Here is a 16,325-nt window from a genome sequence, read left to right on the forward strand (position 1 = left end):
TGACCTCTGGAGTTGATAGTAGCCTGTACACCTTGAATTGCACCATGTTAACTGTTTCCTTATCATTTCCTGTGCAAAGATCAAAGAAACAGATGATAGAATCATTATTGAGCCATTGTTGTACCAAATCATTTCCATTGAGACATAGATCATTAGCACAACACACAGTGGTGAAAATTGTGATCCTGATGATCCCATTTTTCCATGTTTAACTAATTTTTTTAAATGTAAAAAGCTTAGTTTTTATTTAGTCATAGTACGTAAACTATAGATTCTGCTAGCTGCTGCTTCTTTCCCCTTGTTTTGTATTTTGATTGAAATTGTAGTGATTATTGTTTTGTAAAGGCTACATTTTTTTATGGGTTTTTTCTTATATGACATTTTTTTTGAGCTAATAAGTTTGCAAAGAAACACAGTTATTTCAGCTTGTTCTTCCATTTAGAGGTCATTCTGGCTGTATTAATGATATGAAGACAGAACTTTAATTTGATTGCTTTGTTTATGTCAACATTAATAGGAACATGAATAATCTAGAGCGTGATTATGTTCCATTATCATTTTAGTTCAACCTTGGGGTAAAGTAACATGTAACTAAAACCATTAAATCCTTTATTAGACTTTTATATTCCATTATCATTTTAGTTCAACCTTTGATAGAATCCTCCTGATGTTATTTATATTACAGATACGTAGTGGCCAGCTGGTCAGAATTCATTGATGTGCTACTCATTAAAGGTTCTGCATTTTAGCTGTTGTTGTTGAGGTATTGTTGTTGCTATTGAAGTTTTTCTCAGTTAAGGTTCTTCATCTCCTCTCTCTCTGTACAATATGTTAGCTAATGTTACTTATAGATTGTCTTAATTTGGTACTACAAATTGCTAATGAATCAAATAAGAAACCTAATAACTTGACTATTGATTTGTATAAAATGATAAATAGCAGTTGTTGATGACAAAGAACTGCTACATTTTTTCTACAACTGATGAGCAAGTATGGCCAAAATTGAATTTGATGAAAACTACTGCTTGTGTTGTCATGTATTCTGCATTTTCTGAAATTCTGCAATGTGAAAATCATGCTATGCTGCAGATTTCCAGGTGCTGCAATTTGAGATCCTGCAAAAACTTGATACCAATAACTGCATATAGTAAAACCAAACGCATATGCAGTTTCATTAGTTCTATCACACCAGTAGCCAATTCCTAATATTTCACAAAAATTCCAAATCCTATCTTGATGTATTGAAAACCAACAATTAAGTGACTGCTCCATTATGTCCATTAACTGTTTCTCTGATTGTAGTCGATAGCAATTGAAATGACTTCATTCCACTGTGTGAATTTATCCTCTTCAATATACATTCTTGAGGAATTTTTCCTTCATGACTTTCTTGTTTTTTTTTTCTGATTCATATCCATCTGAGTTGGAAATGGATTTAACAGCTGCACTTTTGTTCGTCAATCTCTCGAGTAAATCGTCATTAATAGGAATTTTTAGATTAGTCAATTTGTCACTGAAGTAATGAGATGAACTTGACTTGGTAAGTGGTGTAGCAGCAACAGTTGCTTGTTCTTTCAACTCATTTTTATCTGAAGTTGAGTCTTCTAAATCATCCTTTTGAGCTATGTCATCATCAGAAGCATTATCTCTAAGGTATACACCACTCTTCTTGCTAGTAGAATCTTCTTCGTCATCGATAGAATCAAGAAGCATCATTTGATACTAATTAATTAGCATTGGAACTTAGAATGTTACAGAAAATCATGACTCAAAAACCGTAAAGTGCAGTTCTGTACCTGAACATGATTTAGGTCCACATCGTTCTCCCTGAGAAACAAAATGAAGTCTTGAAAATTTTCTGGAGTAGGTCGATAATGTCCACTGTGAGGCCATACAGCCTGCTTGAAAACAGCCAAAACAAGAAAAAGAGTTACTTAGCATTGAAAGAAAGATTTGTAGCGATTCAATACCTTCAAATCTCCTTGTTCCACAACTATCCTGCCAGCAGTTAAAGTGGCGCCTCTGGCCAAGAAACTAGAATGCTAAAATGTTCCTTTCCTTTTCTTCCCAACATATAAGGTTTTAGAGGTGCTTAGGACAAATATCCATTTAGTGCCTTTTGTTTCACCAGTGGTGTCAAGGAGCTTCCCAGTTTCTTTGTACAAGAGCTTTCCATCTATTTTCAAAGAAAATAAACCAATCATGGTAAGTAAAAGTTAAAAGTATCAAATATGCAAGAAATTATTTATGAGAAGACTGATAGATGGACTGAAGACATACAGGACCAAGGCACTTGATGCATTGCTGATGTAGTTTCCATCGCCACATATACTATGTTTGGCCTGCTCAACCTACTTCTAAATTCTAACTTTCATTCCCTGTTTGCTAATACTTTTTATTTCCGGTTGCAGCCTAACATGAGAATTTTGGTTACTGGAGGAGCTGGATTTATTGGTTCGCACCTAGTAGACAAATTGATGGAGAATGAGAAGAATGAGGTAACTTGTTGATCTAGCTTGTTCGGTCCCTCTTGATGAAAAGAAATTCTTCTGTTCGTTTTTTGTGTTGCCTTGCTAAAAAGATTTTATAATCCTATTATCTATTCATTAGCGCCTCATAGGCTTATGTGTAAGTAAATACTTCTGTTGCTTTCATGAGTCTTCCGAGTGAATGCGCTTATGTATCCATTTGATTAAGCAGTGAGAAACTTTTTCTTTATGATTGTGCAGGTTATTGTTGTGGACAACTTTTTCACTGGTTCGAAGGATAATCTTAAAAAATGGATTGGTCATCCCAGATTTGAGCTTAGGCGCCATGGTATACTCTCATCTTTTATTCATTCATATACTAGTTAGCTAATATTTGGAGTACTTGCTGAATATTCAAGATTTGGTCTAGCGCATACAGGCTTGACCGTGGTTCAATATGCAAGAAAATTTTTATCTTTATGTAAAAGTAACTGTTCATTTAATGAAATCAAAGACTACCGACTTATAATATGAACATGATTAGTAGATTTTATTTCCGGTTTCTTTTCATATGTTGTTTCATATAACTGTAATATCAGAAGCATATCTGTTTTTGTTATTCTTTTGTCATTTGTAGATGTGACCGAGCCCTTGTTAGTTAAAGTTGATAAGATTTATCATCTTGCATGTCCTGCTTCTCCAATTTTCTACAAGTACAATCCCATTAAGGTATGTCTGATCTTGTAAACTAGCTCATCAACTCCTTCAATATGTCAACTTCACCTAACATGTACTATTGTGTTATTCTCTTCTTGCTCGTACTAACAGACTTCATGAGCAGAATGAACTTTAATTTTTATGCTCTTCTTTTTCCTTTCAACTCATCTTAACTAGCAGTAAATCATGATTTCTATTCATAACTCATTTGCATAAAGCTCTCTGATACACAAGATTTGTGTTGTCTTGTCGCCCAAAAAAAAAAAAGGGAATATTGTCTTGCCAACGCTGCAACTTTTTCTTCTCTCTTTTAACCTCTTTTGATAAGCCTTTCGGCTTTGGCTAGTAAAAAAATCTGATGGAGTGTGTTATCTCTAGTGTTTCAAAGAAACAAACTTTCTACTTTCATGCAAGGAGAAAGATATGGTGAAGTACGAAAAATTGTTTATGATGCGTTTTTCTTAATTTCTTTTTTCTTTTGACAGACCATAAAGACTAGTGTCATTGGCACGCTAAATATGTTGGGCTTAGCAAAGCGTACCAGAGCAAGGTTAGAAGATTGAAAATGCTTCTTTGATCTCATATTTTTGGCTTTCACTTTAACTCATTTCTGTAATTTTATGTAGGATTCTGCTCACGTCAACCTCAGAGGTTTACGGTGACCCTCTTGTGCATCCCCAACCCGAGAGCTATTGGGGTAATGTCAACTCAATTGGTATGTCCTTCCCAGCTTAAGTAAATTATATACATGTATGGGACTCGAGAAAAGTTGCATCATATGTTGTTTTGTATGTCTGCTAAAATAATGCAATTTGCAGCATATTACATGTTGTTTCATATGTCTGTTCACCATTTTTTACTTCTGTTCCTACTTGGAGGAAAATACAAAATTGTGTTTTGGTAACGTTTAGGATTCAAGTTGCACTATCAGTTCTCTTTTGGCCACTCAATCACATTGATCAGGAAAAGATTCCTTTACAAAAGAATTTAAGCGATTAGCAAACAACAATTTTGGTCTAACGAGTTAACATTTGAGCATCTCGTGAAGCATATGTGTCTAACAATGTCACTTTTGTTGTGTTTAGGAGTTCGGAGCTGTTATGATGAAGGGAAGCGTGTGGCAGAGACATTGATGTTTGACTACCACCGACAGCATGGGATTGGTAATTAGTTGTTTCTTTGATACTATTCAGGTTCTTCAAAGCTTAAGCCTTATATGACGACTTTAGTTGATACTACAAATTGCTAAGAAAATAACTATAAAAACTAAGAACTTGAATAATGAAATGATAGTTAACATTTGTTGATCAAAAAATGACCAAGGAACTGCTTCTGTGACTTGTGTTATTTCCATATTTCTCTGCATTTCCAGTAGCAGCACCATATCTGTACAACACTTCCAAAGTTCTGGTGGCTAGCAGATGTAAATTTCTCTCCCACACAACTCTCTCTCTCTCTCTCTCTCTCTCTCTCTCTCTCTGCACTTTTAACAGAAAACACATCTGATGGTATTATGTAATACCAACTGCCTCACTTCACTTTATAAGTTAGATTTGAATATGCTCCTTCAGATACTAATAATTCCCTTATTGTGTTTTAATGGTATTGTGTAAAGAAGTTAAAGAGTAGCCTGCAATGGATTAGGCAAATCTTGACTGTAGACTGCTTGTTCATGTGAGAATGGACAGTGAGTGAATGAGTGGGAAATAGCCTGAAATTGTCCTTTTATGTGTTGTTTAGGAACTCTAATTGTCTTTATTTTCATGTTTTGTTACTTGACTATGAGACAGTGTATATATGATCACTTATATCCAAGTTGTATGAAACTCTTTTTTGTTGGTCATCATGAGACTTCCAACGAAAAATGGATAAATATCTGCTCCCTTATCTTTGGAATTCATTTCTCTTTTTATTTGGTAAAATTGAATGGTTAGTATTCTTGATGTTTTAATTTCACTACTTATTACAGGAAAGATACAAGAAATATTACGGGAAAAATCACGGATCTCGACCGATATTGATCAATGTGAAGCATATTACGAAGTCGTTTGGGAACAAGGAAGAGAAGAATATATGGTCTTGGATCTCAAGCACAAAGTTATTATGGGCCGAATCTTAGCGTCAATTCTGGCTTTAATGCTTCAGCATCAGCACCACCTTCAACGTCTCAATCAGCACCGACAGAAAATATGGAGGAGTTGATGCGATTGATTCCTACACCGACTGAACGCTTGCTTCCTTTATTTATTGAGAAGGCACGCGGAGTGATTTCTTCACCATCACATCATCCAAATACTCCTATTGAAAATCCAGCAGTTGTGACACCCATAGTGCCTCCTACTACTGCCGCTAACGTTGACGATGTTGATCCTTTAGTTTCTGATGATGATCGTAGTCTTTCACCCATGCATTAGTTTTTTATGTAATCTATTTTTTTGTTGGAAAGAGCAAAATTATGCACTAACAATACTTGACAGATGTGGGTTCTTTTGGTAGTTGATAGCTTGGCCTTGTCGGTGTTTTGGACTTTAACGATGAGGATTTCGATATCTATTTTGAATCTTTTTTGTAAATGTTATTTTATGTGAATGTCAGTTATTTTTAAGGGTATTTGTTAATTTATATTTGGTATGTTTCAATAGGTGTATTTAAAATAAATAAATAAAAAGATTTTAAAACAAAAATATTTGTGACAGATTTGCGACGGATTTTGGTCGTTGCTAGAGGGAAAATAGTAGGCTACGGACTGCGACAAACATTGGATTGTCACTAAATGTCGGGCATAAATAATTCAAATATTTTGCAACGGATTAGCGACAAAGGTTTTCGTCGCTAATTTACTAAAACGACGAAATGAAATATGAAATTAGTCACGGAATTCATAAAAATAGCGACAAAATATTCCGTTGCTATAATGTGGAACGGATCTCATACGTCGCTACTCTGTCGCTAAGTTTGCTACGGATTTCATTTTTCCGTCGCTAAGAGGTTAGCAACGCGCAAAATCATAACAGACGACTTTCCGTTGCTAATTTGTCGCAACACATGTTTAGCGACAGATATATGCTGATTAGCGACGGAATACGTCCGTCGCTAAATGCTATTTTTTTGTAGTGTTTGGATTCTTAGCTTAAACAAAAATAAAATACATAGTAAAACTTTCAAAATCTTTTGTCGTTTCCAATTAAACGCAATCTGTAAACATAAGGGCTCTGTAACATAATGTATAATAAAAATGCATCGAATACTGGTGGAACCATTTTCAAAACCGACACACTAGACCCACGACTCGTCCGCAAAGTCTTTAACTTCGAACAACCGCACAAAGACATATAATCGACTCGGCAAAGCACTCCGTGTACAAATGGAGTCTACCAATTCGCCGGAACGTCTCTCGCAATAGCTCTTACTTGTCCGAGTGGACCGTGCGGCATGAAACGCAGACGCCCACAAAAGGGCGTCGGTACGAGTAATACCGAGTATGTAAGGCATGAGTAATATCACGATATCATAATAGAGACATAAAACACAACATAAGAGAGTGATATAGCCCGTAACTCGTTTGTCTCTGTCATGATAGATATTGTGCACGTTAACTTTACCTCTTAGAGTACTATATAGATACTGCAAGTAAACTGCCCGACCGTGTAGGTGCGGTGTATAACTGCCCGACCATATAGGTACGGTGGACTACTGCCCGACCATATAGGTACGGTGTAACGCTTTCTGAGCAGACCATGGAATAAAGAAGTAATCGTCATCCGAATGCCCTCGGGGCGGATGCCATGCATGCTAGCTTTTAAAAAAAACATGTAAATATACGTAAGTAAACTGCCCGACCCCGTAGGATCGGTGTATAACTGCCCGTCCATATTGGAACGGTGTATAAGCCCGCGTCCAGGCCTCCCGCGTCCGGGTATAATCTGCCCACTGCAGTGGTGTGGCTGCCCGGCCGCCCGTCGGACGGCACGGTGTCGTAAAGTAAATCATATGTAAATATGAAGCATGCATGAGAGCCCAAGTGAAAGCTACAACTTTATCGGAGTGACATAAGGTCGAGAACCTCCGATTACGTTATGGAATAATCAGGATCACCGCCTCACTCAAGGAACCAATCTTATAAGGCGAGACTATCAAGGAAGAATGGTATTAAGACAAGCATGGAATAAGATCACAAGCCTTATAAAACATTTATTCATACACTTTAGAATCTTTAGGAAATAGAGTCATAATAAAATAAAATTGAAATCAAAAACTTGCTGGACACTTTCATACTCATATCGAATTCCTAACTCGAAACTCTTAGTCATGGAATCATTCTTATCATACTCGTCTTGAACATGTTCTCTTCTTTATTATCTTCGTTATTGTTATCATAGAAAGATTTCCATTAGAATGGTTACAACACTCATCGTTTGGTAAATGGAACAATGAAGAAAATCCGGGACCGATGGTCCCACCTCGGGTCTAATGAGGCGGCGTACACAATTTATGTATAATACTTTTCATGACATTACTTATGTAATTTTTAAAGTAGTCGAATCCTATTTGTGCAAGTTCTAAACACTTATGCAATTTTTTCCAACTATTCATAGAACATTTAATTCAATTCTATTGAATGAAAAAGGTCAAATTCAATCTTAAATTTCTAGGAATAGGATCGTCCCCAAGGCCTGTATCCAAACCTAATACGTCTAAGACATGCCAAAGAAGGAAGGTGAAGCTTACATACCTTTTCCGCCTTGTACGCCGCTCCAAATTCAAGTTCCAATTTCGCCAAAATCTACAATTTGGTCACGTATACCAAACATTGGTTATAAGACTTTAGGAATTTAATCTTAAATCAACGCTCGCCTTGACTTCTCAAATAGATTCACTTATATTCTGCCGAAATTTCGGCAGCATCTCCCCTGTAAATATACCACCCCCGAGAATATAACTCGGCCAATTTCAATCAACAACAATCCCGGGAATTCTACCCGCCAAACTATCAACAACAATGCCAACAATCTTACCAACAACACTCCATTTATATTCAATTGAATTCAATTTAATTTACTACTCCATCTCTAACCATATTAAGTCCTCATTTTTATTATGGAATCCACAATACAACAACCAAGATATATTAAATAAAATTAATTCATCACTTCCACATACACTACTATATTCGGCCACCATATTACATGCATATGTTCATGCATTTTTCATCCATTACTATACATTACAACGACAACCAACACTAAGAACAATTAATTCATTCTCTTCCACATCATGCAACAACCATACGGCCACAACATACAACATTCATGTTCCATGCATTTTCATTCATTTCTATACATTACACCAACAACCAAAAGACTAGATAAAACTTGTCCATCATCACTACACAATGCCACACATACACGGCCACCACACAAATTCCATATCCTCATGAATTTCATTCATTTTTTTCCATATCACAACATACACAAACATCCATAATATATAAAAGAGGATGAATTCTTACCTTTTTCCTTTAGCTTCACACTTGACTAGAATTGTAACCTTGCAAGAATATGGGTTCTACTTGCTCCAACAACTCTTCCATGTTGTAGAGGACCTCCAAATGAGCTAGAATATTAGGAGGAAATAATTTTTCCTCATTAACTTTCCATGGCTAGATTTTACTAGCCATGGCCGAACCTCCCTACCTCTCTTTTCTTTTTCTTTTGTTTTTGTTCTTTCTTCCAATTTCTTGAATTAAAAGATGACATCCCATATATATATATACATGTCTTCCACCAATTTTCCATATTTATAAATAAGTACCTCAAAATAAAAGTATGGCCACATGATCCCTTGCTTTCCTTCTCTTGAAAATTCTTCCATTTTCTTGAATTTTCTTAAAATAGTCAAAGAAGACTAATTGTCTTCTTAAGCCAACTTTGGTCCATAGGCTTTGTTATAGCTTATAATTAACCCCCTTTCATATTTATACTTGGCTCCCCTCCAATTATAATATGAACACATGACCTCTCTCCTTTTTCTAGAATTTTCTTTCTTTTCCTTGAACTTTCTTAAACAAAAGATGACTTATTTGTCATCATTTTCATTCTTTTTCTTGCCCCCTTTTTTTTTTTTTTTTTTTTTTTGTCACATGGCCAATATGGCCCTTTTTGAACTTTCATGAATTCCTTTTGTAAAATTCCCGTTTTGCCCCTCGACTTTCCTCAATATTATCATTTTGCCCCTAGCCTTTCACATTATTTTTACGGCGCATTTTGCGAATTTCTCTTTTTGCCCTTAGCCTCTCACAATATTTCCATACTAATAATAATCATAAATGATATTCATGACAACTCGTACATTAAAATGATTTTTGAAAATGATCTCGCCCTTAACTTTTCACGTCGACTTTGAAATTTCCAAACGTACAAAATGCGGGATATAACATCCTCCCCCCCTTTAGAACATTCGTCCTCGAATGTTCAACGGATCTTATGGGGTGTCATAATATTTGGGAGGATTCCTTTTATAGTCGTTCTTTTCCTTATCGTCCATTCCTTATTCCTTACCCAAGTCATGGGTTCCCTTTTCTGGTACTTGAAAATATTGTGATCCTCTTTGGCTTAATATAATGAGGTCTCGCCCCCCTTTATAAGGGGTTCCTTTTATACCAACAAATTCCTCTTAATACCGTCGCAAAGCCCAAGCATTCCTTCTATCCTAGTAACTATTCCTTTCGCCCCACTTATCAAGATCGGTTCTCAAAACTCCTTCCGGCACTTTGATCGCTTTGTTTTCTATCTACTCACTTTCCTTCTTTTCCAAATATCGTTATACTAGAATTTCCAATCTCAACCTATAGTGAAATAATAACAGCTTACTTGCAACACTTGTACCATTTATCCTTGCGGTTACTCAATCTTCGGTACCCTTGCTCGGTTGATGCTTTTTATATCGTAGCTTCAATTGCTGGGACCCACATGTCCACCGATACAATCATATCTGGGATATCCTACACCTATATATATATATATATATATATATATATATATATATATATATATATATATATATATATATATATATATATATATATATATATATATATATATATAATTACTATCAACTAACCCACAAAATACTTCCAAACACTGTTCAAGCCTATCCTATTTCTAAGGCTGTGATGCACTTCCTGTCTCTTCACCGAGCAAGTCTGCCACGTCCTACGCGTCTTCTTATGGTCTCCAACCATTCCATACGCTCTGGTTTCCCTTAGGCTACCCTAACTTCTCATTTGTCTCTTAGGTTTGAATATATCGAATTTCTCACATACTTCCCAAGGGGTCACCCATCATAGAATTGCTCCCACCTGAGCACACTTAACCTCAAAACTTTGGTGGAATCCGGTGCCCTAATGCTGATATAATCGCGTCTACTTTCTCGTATGACCTTTATTACATGTTCTGGAACAAGTTGAAGTCTTACAGATTCTGAAACATTTTCGTAACACGTCCTTTCTTTTACAATTACCGTTTTACCCTTTTCACTTCCTGATGTTCACTTTCCGCCTGCGTACACGACTACTTCCTGTCCTGGGCCTCCAGATTCCCGAGGGTAGTGATCGCACCTTTATCGCCATGCCAAATCTATAACCTTTCTGAAACGTCGCACCTCGCTTATTGCCTATTTACAGTATTTGCTTTCCACACTTCTTCTTGTTAGACGTGTCCGTTCTGGTAGAATCTCCTTGACCATTTCTACTATTCAAGATCTGTTCGCAAAGAAATATCGATAATACTTCACGAACATACAGCTATATGACATATTCCCGCCATCCGTAACTTCCGGCTCCAAGTAACGTAACAAATATCCAAACTTACCTTTGTGCCTTGCCATTTTTCGTCGCATGTCTGGCTTATATAGGAAAGTCTTATTCTTTATGACTTGGCTCTATCGCACGATCACAAGACAGAAAGAAGGTCAACAATTCCTAAATGCCCGCGACCTCCCGTTTATAAACGTGGTCTTCGCTTCACACCCATAAACAGACTCTATCGGACACGACTTTGCAGACAACCCTTAGACCGACCTGCTCTGATACCACTTTGTCACACCCCGATCTTATTAGGGTGTGATGGGCACCCGACCCCATATTCGGAGCCGAGCGAACCCGCTGACTCTTATTACATACATACTTTCTTTGGATTCTTAGCTTAAACAAAAATAACATACATAGTAAAACTTTCAAAATCTTTTGTCCTTTCCAATTAAACGCAATCTGTAAACATAAGGGCTCTGTAACATAATGTATAATAAAAATGCATCGGCTGGTGGAACCATTTTCAAAACTGACACACTAGACCCACGACTCTGTCTGCAAAGTCTCTAACTTCGAACAAACTGCACAAAGACATATAATCCGACTCGGCGCAAAGCACTCCTGTGTACAAATGGAGTCTACCAACTCCGCCGGAACGTCTTCTCGCAATAGCTCTTACTAGTCCGAGTGGACCCGCGCGGCATGAAACGCAGCCGCCCACAAAAAGGCGTCGCACGAGTAATGTACTGAGTATGTAAGGCATGAGTAATATCACGATATCATAATAGAGACATAAAACACAACATAAGAGAGTGATATAGCCTGTAACTCTGTTTGTCTGTCATGATAGATATTGTGCACGTTAACTTTACCTCTTAGAGTACTATATAGATACTGCAAGTAAACTGCCCGACCGTGTAGGTGCGGTGTGCGCCCGACCATATAGGTACGGTGGACTCTTTGCCCGACCATATAGGTACGGTGGACTACTGTCCGACCATATAGGTACGGTGGACTACTGCCCGACCATATAGGTACAGTGTAACGCTTTCTGAGCAGACCATGGAATAAAGAAGTAATCTGTCATCTGAATGCCCCTTGGGGCGGATGCCATGCATGCTAGCTTTTAAAAAAAATATGTAAATATATGTAAGTAAACCGCTTCCGACCCCGTAGGATCGGTGTATATAATCGCCCGTCCATATAGGAACGGTGTATAAGCCCGCGTCCGGTGCCTCCCGCGTCCGGGTATAACCGCCCACCGCGGGGTGTGGCTGCCCGCCGCCCGTCGGACGGCACGGTGTCGTAAAGTAAATCATATGTAAATATGAAGCATGCATGAGAGCCCAAGTGAAAGCTACAACTTTATCGGAGTGACATAAGGTCGAGAACCTCCGATTACGTTATGGAATAATCAGGATCACCTGCCTCACCTTGAAGGAACCAATCTTATAAGGCGAGACTATCAAGGAAGAATGGCATTAAGACAAGCATGGAATAAGATCACAAGCCTTATAAAACATTTATTCATACACTTTAGAATCTTTAGGAAATAGAGTCATAATAAAATAAAATTGAAATCAAAAACTTGTGGACACTTTCATACTCATATCGAATTCCTAACTCGAAACTCTTAGTCATGGAATCATTCTTATCATACTCGTCTTGAACATGTTCTCTTCTTTATTATCTTCGTTATTGTTATCATAGAAAGATTTCCATTAGAATGGTTACAACACTCATCATTTGGTAAATGGAACAATGAAGAAAATCCGGGACCGATGGGCCCACCTCGGGTCTAATGAGGCGGCGTACACAATTTATGTATAATACTTTTCATGACATTACTTATGTAATTTTTAAAGTAGTCGAATCCTATTTGTGCAAGTTCTAAACACTTATGCAATTTTTTCCAACTATTCATAGAACATTTAATTCAATTCTATTGAATGAAAAAGGGTCAAATTCAATCTTAAATTTCTAGGAATAGGATCATCCCCGAGGCCTGTATCCAAACCTAATACGTCTAAGACATGCCAAAGAAGGAAGGTGAAGCCTTACATACCTTTTCCGCCTTGTACGCCGCTCCAAATTCAAGTTCCAATTTCGCCAAAATCTACAATTTGGTCACAGATACCAAACATTGGTTATAAGACTTTAGGAATTTAATCTTAAATCAACGCTCGCCTTGACTTCTCAAATAGATTCACTTATATTCGCCGAAATTTTATAAAGATCTCCCCCCGTAAATATACCACCCCCGAGAATATAACTCGCCAATTTCAATCAACAACAATCCGGGAATTCTACCCGGCCAAACTATCAACAACAATGCCAACAATCTTACCAACAACACTCCATTTATATTCAGTTGAATTCAATTTAATTTACTACTCCATCTCTAACCATATTAAGTCCTCATTTTTTATTATGGAATCCACAATACAACAACCAAGATATATTAAATAAAATTAATTCATCACTTCCACATACACTACTATATTCGGCCACCATATTACATGCATATGTTCATGCATTTTTCATCCATTACTATACACTACAACGACAACCAACACTAAGAACAATTAATTCATTCTCTTCCACATCATGCAACAACCATACGGCCACAACATACAACATTCATGTTCCATGCATTTTCATTCATTTCTATACATTACACCAACAACCAAAAGACTAGATAAAACTTGTCCATCATCACTACACAATGCCACACATACACGGCCACCATACAAATTCCATATCCTCATGAATTTCATTCATTTTTTTCCATATCACAACATACACAAACATCCATAATATATAAAAGAGGATGAATTCTTACCTTTTTCCTTTAGCTTCACACTTGACTAGAATTGTAACCTTGCAAGAATATGGGTTCTACTTGCTCCAACAACTCTTCCATGTTGTAGAGGACCTCCAAATGAGCTAGAATATTAGGAGGAAATAATTTTTCCTCATTAACTTTCCATGGCTAGATTTTACTAGCCATGGCCGAACCTCCCTACCTCTCTTTTCTTTTTCTTTTGTTTTTGTTCTTTCTTCCAATTTCTTGAATTAAAAGATGACATCCCATATATATATATACATGTCTTCCACCAATTTTTCATATTTATAAATAAGTCCCTCAAAATAAAAGTATGGCCACATGATCCCTTGCTTTCCTTCTCTAGAAAATTCTTCCATTTTCTTGAATTTTCTTAAAATAGTCAAAGAGGACTAATTGTCTTCTTAAGCCAACTTTGGTCCATAGGCTTTGTTATAGCTTATAATTAACCCCCTTTCATATTTATACTTGGCTCCCCTCCAATTATAATATGAACACATGGCCTCTCTCCTTTTTCTAGAATTTTCTTTCTTTTCCTTGAACTTTCTTAAACAAAAGATGACTTATTTGTCATCATTTTCATTCTTTTTCTTTCCCCTTTATTTTTTTTTTTTTTTGTCACATGGCCAATATGGCCCTTTTTGAACTTTCATGAACTCCTTTTGTAAAATTCCCGTTTTGCCCCTCGACTTTCCTCAATATTATCATTTTGCCCCTAGCCTTTCACATTATTTTTACGGCGCATTTTGCGAATTTCTCTTTTTGCCCTTAGCCTCTCACAATATTTCCATACTAATAATAATCATAAATGATATTCATGACAACTCGTACATTAAAATGATTTTTGAAAATGATCTCGCCCTTAACTTTCCACGTCGACTTTGAAATTTTCAAACGTACAAAATGCGGGATATAACACCCATATACAATGAACGCATCTAATAAGTTCAAATTACCAAGTTCGGTGTTATTTCAGCTTATACATTTATCATTACTGACCACCTGCACCAGACAAAACATTACAATATAGGCTAGTAAGATGCCACTCATTTTACACTCTTAAATCGAATAGTATTATCTAACAGAAAAGTAGAGCTTTGCTGAAATCAGTAGAATGCTCTCTGTTGAGGCAAAGTAAAGTCTAATAACCTCTTCTTTTTCTTCCTTTAAAGGAAGGGGGGGGGGGGGGGATTCAAGCCCATTCTCCACCAAGAAAAGGAAAGAGAAATATAAGTATTGCATACTGGAAAGTTTTTTCAATACATAAATTTGCTCCAGTCTATTTGACCTAATCATTTATTGTCAACTGCCTCTTCGGTCTGAAAATGGTATTCAAAACTCATAAGATGCTAAAGAAGAAACTAGAGGATTTTAGTTATAAAAGAACTAGCTTGGCGGTGATATACCTATAATGTTCACATCACCATTTGTCAGCAATAAATTCACAAGTGTTTCCAGCACGAGTTAGATTAAAGTCTTTGTGAGTCTGATGTCTATAGTACCTTGTCAATATATAGTACATCACTCATCTGTTTGCAAATAACAATTATATCGATGACGCAAAACTCATGTTACAGCACCGATATCAAGCTGTACTCCATTATTCTATGAAAAAGACGACCATACACGGCAAAACAAGCACTGCATTTAGTTTTTCCTGAGAAAAAAAACTATAAGAGAATTGAAGAAATTACTAACTTAAATAAAGGGGCTTTATTCCATATTTTCAGACCAAATTTTCTGAGTAGCACGTTCGTATTCAAGAATTTCAGACCAAATTAATGTAGATCTACTACACATTTGCACATACAAATAATGAGAAATGGTTTTGGTTAGGATTAAAGAAAAACACAGCTTCAATAAATTCTTTTGGTCCAAATTGACAGAATTATCGAATCTCAAAAAATAACAGGAAAAAAAGAAGCATTTTGTTGCAAAGAACTTCGTAAAGAAGCAACTTTTGAATCCTTATTGCAAAAATTGAAACTTATTCAACTACCAAGAAACCCATTGTAGAAATTAAATAATCATCAATTTAGTCAGATGTTTCAAAGCAAAACTAACATGGTAATTACAAAATATGCAAGGAAAGCCTCACCTGTGTTCCTCTACAGTCCAAGCAATCCCTTTTCGCCGTTATACCTCTGCTCCAGATAATCTACTTCTACGGCTGGAACAACTTTTCTGAGGGACATCTTCCCCCTTAGTCTAGGAGGAGCTATTGCATGTTCGGTCGGGCCTCATTTGTTGGATCTACAATGAAAGGTTTGACACGAAAGGGAAAGTTTTTGAAGAGTTCTCCCAAAACGGATTTCTATATATAGACAAAAACCAGCATAAATATTTGGCGTATATATAACTTGGTTAACAAAAAGAATGGCAGCAATACGCTTACTTCTTTAATCTAGCTATTGATTTTTACTACAGTAGTGAGAAACTGATAAGGGGAACGGGCAAGTGGCACAATAAAACAAAATGACCGCAAATA

General features: G+C 36.5%; 1 protein-coding gene and 1 long non-coding RNA gene across 2 annotated transcripts in view; one reads left to right on the forward strand and one right to left on the reverse strand.

Annotated features, from left to right (window-relative positions):
• LOC132062960 (uncharacterized) overlaps window positions 1-16,036 on the reverse strand; it is a 17,760-nt gene extending 1,724 nt beyond the window's left edge. Inside the window, exon 1 of the long non-coding RNA XR_009416283.1 lies at window positions 15,936-16,036. This is a non-coding gene — a long non-coding RNA (uncharacterized LOC132062960). The remainder of the gene's footprint in view (window positions 1-15,935) is intronic.
• LOC132062959 (UDP-glucuronic acid decarboxylase 5-like) lies at window positions 2,412-4,383 on the forward strand. Its single transcript, XM_059455418.1, has 6 exons — window positions 2,412-2,498; window positions 2,730-2,817; window positions 3,106-3,197; window positions 3,671-3,735; window positions 3,812-3,900; window positions 4,271-4,383. Exons 1-6 carry the CDS (start codon window positions 2,418-2,420, stop codon window positions 4,354-4,356), a joined length of 501 nt encoding a protein of 166 aa, XP_059311401.1. The 5' UTR covers window positions 2,412-2,417; the 3' UTR covers window positions 4,357-4,383.
• Window positions 16,037-16,325: the final 289 nt, after the last annotated feature.

Source organism: Lycium ferocissimum, chromosome 7, assembly GCF_029784015.1.
Source record: "Lycium ferocissimum isolate CSIRO_LF1 chromosome 7, AGI_CSIRO_Lferr_CH_V1, whole genome shotgun sequence".
In the NCBI taxonomy this organism is placed as follows: Eukaryota; Viridiplantae; Streptophyta; class Magnoliopsida; order Solanales; family Solanaceae; genus Lycium; species Lycium ferocissimum.